This window comes from Cryptomeria japonica, chromosome 5 (assembly GCF_030272615.1).
Source record: "Cryptomeria japonica chromosome 5, Sugi_1.0, whole genome shotgun sequence".
NCBI lineage: Eukaryota > Viridiplantae > Streptophyta > Pinopsida > Cupressales > Cupressaceae > Cryptomeria > Cryptomeria japonica.
Window position 1 is genome coordinate 290,873,876 of NC_081409.1, and position 4,012 is coordinate 290,877,887.

Sequence of the window (4,012 nt, forward strand, 5' to 3'; positions counted from 1 at the left end):
TTATCTATAATATTATAAATCCCTCTAATCTAGACCCTAACCCTAACCTGATAATGACCCAAAACCTAACTTATATCTAATTATTAATTATAATCTTTAACCTAACTTTATATCTACTTATTAATTATATATCACATTATAATCCTAACTATATAACCCTAACCCTAATTCTAACCCTAACCCTAATCTTAACCTCAACCCTAATTACAATCACTAAGATTAACCCGAATTGCAACCCTTACCCCAATCCTAACCCTAATCCTAAGTACAATACTAACTCTCATTATAATTATAACTCTAACCCTCGTTATAATTATATTTCTAATGCAAAACCTAATCCTAAGCATAAACCTGACTATGATATTATCCCTAACCCTAACCCTAATCTTCAACTAAAGCCCACATAATTGTTATTCTATCATGATCATAATCTTATCTATAACCATAGTTTCACCCCTAACTATAATCGTAACCCTAACTCTAACCAAGTTTTAAACCCTGACCCTAATATTATACACTTAATAACTATAAAACAATATTACAGTTTCAAAACAAGAATATAATATTATTATACTTAGCGTATAGCACGATATTAATATAATATTACTAATAAAACTATGAAAATAATATTATAACTAACAATAATTTAAAATAATAATATAATACATTTAAAATATTTCAAATTTATATTATGAATATTATTTTCAATAAATTATAAAATAATATCATAATAATCAAAACAATATAAATTAATAATAATAATATATTATAATATTATTCCACAAACAAATAGAAAATAATAATAATAATTGAAATAATAATATTACATATTATTGCAACAAACATTAATAATATAATATTATATAGTTCTATTTTGAATTTTTTTATTGTTTCCCATGTTGCACCACGACTGCTACTAGCTTATATATATTTGATTTTAATCACATATATATATAATACGTCGAGAGATATCTTTCTCGAGGCGCCTATTTTTATCATGTACCCCGAACTCTAATAGGCTCCTCGAGAAGAAATCTCTCGACGTATTATATATATGTGATTAAAATCAAATATATGTACGCTAGTAATAGATATATGCTCAACACGGGAGGAAGTGAGTTAGCCTGTGAATGACATGCAACTACCGTGGAGTTGGTCAGGAAAAAATATCAGATGTTATTCTCTTATTTTTTATTTTAATTTATTAATTCATTTGCAATTGAACGAAATGTGCAAGGCTAAGATTTTCACATCAAACAAATGCATGAACAAAAGAGTTCACTTGAAAGCAAGCTTGCAAATTAAAATGAGCAGCACACATACGCAAACACATAACTATATAGCTAAATGAAACAAATATGATATCAACCAAGTCATTGTAGCAGTTATTTTCCTGTGCAAAGTGACTTCGTTTTATAAAACAAACAAAACGAAGATCAAATCTTACAAGTGAAGATCGAATCCTGAAATGCCTATAAGACCTTAATAAATCGAGACATGAAGGCCTGCTACATTCAAAATTTTAAAGGGAAAGACCGATTGGTATTAGTAAAATTCTGAAATAGATCGGTATTCATAAAATTCTAATTTCATAGAAATTTCATAGGCAAAAAAGAACACTTCTTAAAATGGGTATATGTGAAAATCCCAGAATCTATCAGCTACCAAAATCATTAAAAAATTGTAGACTTTGCATGGCGAGAAATAAGTGCCAGAATAATGTGTTCGTTATGTATACCCAACACTCGAACACATATATCTCTAGCTTGTGCCACACAATAATCTACAGCCGATCCTTCAATACCAATCTGGTGCTTTAACCCTTCCAGCTGCTGGGCCACCATGGCAAGGGTTCGAATCTCCCCTGGAACGGTGGTTACAACGGCCTTCAGTATTTTATCCCTGGACAGAATGGGCTCCACGGAAGATAACTTATCCGACTGCATTCCAGCCAAATATGCAGTCGCATAGGACGCCCGAACCCAATTTTTTTCTTCTTCCTTCATTCTAGGGAACTTAGCCAGTATTTGCTCCAATTTTTCAAAGACCTGGGCGAATTCTGCAGACTTGGGAAGCTCCGTGGGAAAGTCTTGTCCTGCAGATCTTACGGCGTTGGTTTCCTCTAGGGCGTCATGGTGCAAAGCCTCAAACTGTGCATTCAAGCCCTCCAGAGCAGTGCTGATGGACTTCTCCACACTACAACGTTTGCAGTTACATTTGAAACCCCAAACCCCACAAAAGCCCTCTCGCTGCGGTTGGGGAAGCAGAGTGTCGAAGTAAGAGATCGTGATTTCTTCTCTCTTCTTGATGGGCTTTGCCGCATGCAAGAACATTGCGCTTCCTACATTCAATCTGGTTGCGTTGGGGAGGCATGAGTGATTGATAAACGATGGCAGCATCCACAGCCCGCTAAAACCCAACGACTCTTCATCTTCTCGGCGCTCATCTCCAAATTTCTGGAACTCCACGCCGAATGAGTTTCAGGAAACGATGTCTCGTATCCGTTGAAGATTGGGTTGCGGCAGCACCTCTGCTGTTACTCGGCGGTTTGTATGAAATGAATCCATGGCCGGCAATGAAGAGCGAACTTGTACAGAGCCATCGTCAAGCTCATAAAGCTGCTGGCGCAGTTTCTGAGATTTCTTGGCAGCGTTAAAAACGTTGTCTACAAGATCTTCCTGCAAAGAAATCTTTAATTCGTGGCTCTGATCCATCTCAAGACCTCTAACCCCGCCATTAACAATGACAGCTGCGTTGCTCACCATTAACAGCTCACCGACCCCAATGTCCCTCGTAGCGAAGAGCCCACGACCCCTGCGACCCCTAGTCTTCTTAATCTCCACATCCCCAATGAAGTCCTCAACCTTTGGAGCCGGCTGCATTCCGAGCAAAAACTCTGAAATGTCGTACACCCTGTGCTGGCTCCGAGAACAAGCGGCCTTCGACCGTCGCAGAGCATCTTCAATATCTACTTGCCCGAGGCTAAGCTCGACGGCCATTTGCAGAACCTGGCATGCCTGGTCATAACTTTTGAGGCTGTGCAGAGCACGGCCTTTTAAGAAAATGATCTTAAGATTCTCAGGATCGATCTCAAGTCCCTCGTTGCAGACCTCCAACGCCCGCTCGAAATCACCCATCTGGAAGTGCGTCTCCGCTCGATTGAAAACCGCGAGCAGCCGCACTTTTCTACCCTTGTCGACACCATTGCCCTGGCAAGGCTCCTCCTCCACAACCATGGACGTAGACTGATTTTCACCTGGAACTTCCGCCATCCTCACTACATTGGCTGGGTTCTCTACCCTAATAGCGACGCTTCCGTCCAGGGTCTGCTTGAAGTAGGGCTCTTTGATCGCCACCTTGGCTCCTTTGGAGTATTTAGCTCTCAGCGCCGAAGGGGTGGACATTGAATTATAGATGCCCACTCTAACCGCAAGGCCTTGGTCGTCCTCGAGCACGGTCATGATGGCGTTGATTTTGAAGGGGTTTACACAGAGGGTGCCGAAGAGGACCCGGCCATGATGGGTATGACCGACCTTTAACTCCCTCAGTCGGATGGGTGTGAGACCTTGCACAGCCACCGTGGCCAAGGAAGCATTGGGCTCTGCAATAGACAAGGAAGAAGTGAGTAATCTTCCTGCAGCCCTGCCGCTTCGTAAATGGCCATGGGTCCGAGCGGCCGTCTCATGTAGATGGACCAGAGTTCCCTTATGAAAATGTGCCCAAGCATCTTGTTCTGAGCAGAGCCCAGACATGGCGCTCGCCAACTCTTGAATGTTATTCATGGTCGAACTTGGAAGTTGAAGAAATTCGACTCTCGGAAGTTTTACTTTGTTCCGAATTAGTGCGTAAATTTCCTTTATGAAACACTCCGGGAACGGTAACTTCCACAAGTGTCTGGTTTTAATTGGCCAACATTACCGCAATCTTTATCGAAACAGTAACTGCAGCACGTCGGCTTTGGGATATCATTGCAGCAGCTTTTCGTATTCATTTTTGTAACTTCCATTCCTAG

The 4,012-nt window shown here is 40.3% G+C and overlaps 1 protein-coding gene across 1 annotated transcript; it reads right to left on the reverse strand.

Moving 5' to 3' along the window:
• Positions 1-1,673: 1,673 nt before the first annotated feature.
• On the reverse strand, positions 1,674-3,782 carry LOC131045850 (methyltransferase FGSG_00040). Its single transcript, XM_059220594.1, has 2 exons — positions 2,529-3,782; positions 1,674-2,456 (listed from the first exon to the last, which is right to left on the reverse strand). The coding sequence occupies exons 1-2, from the start codon at positions 3,780-3,782 to the stop codon at positions 1,674-1,676; spliced, it is 2,037 nt and encodes a 678-aa protein (XP_059076577.1).
• Between the last annotated feature and the right edge of the window lie 230 nt (positions 3,783-4,012).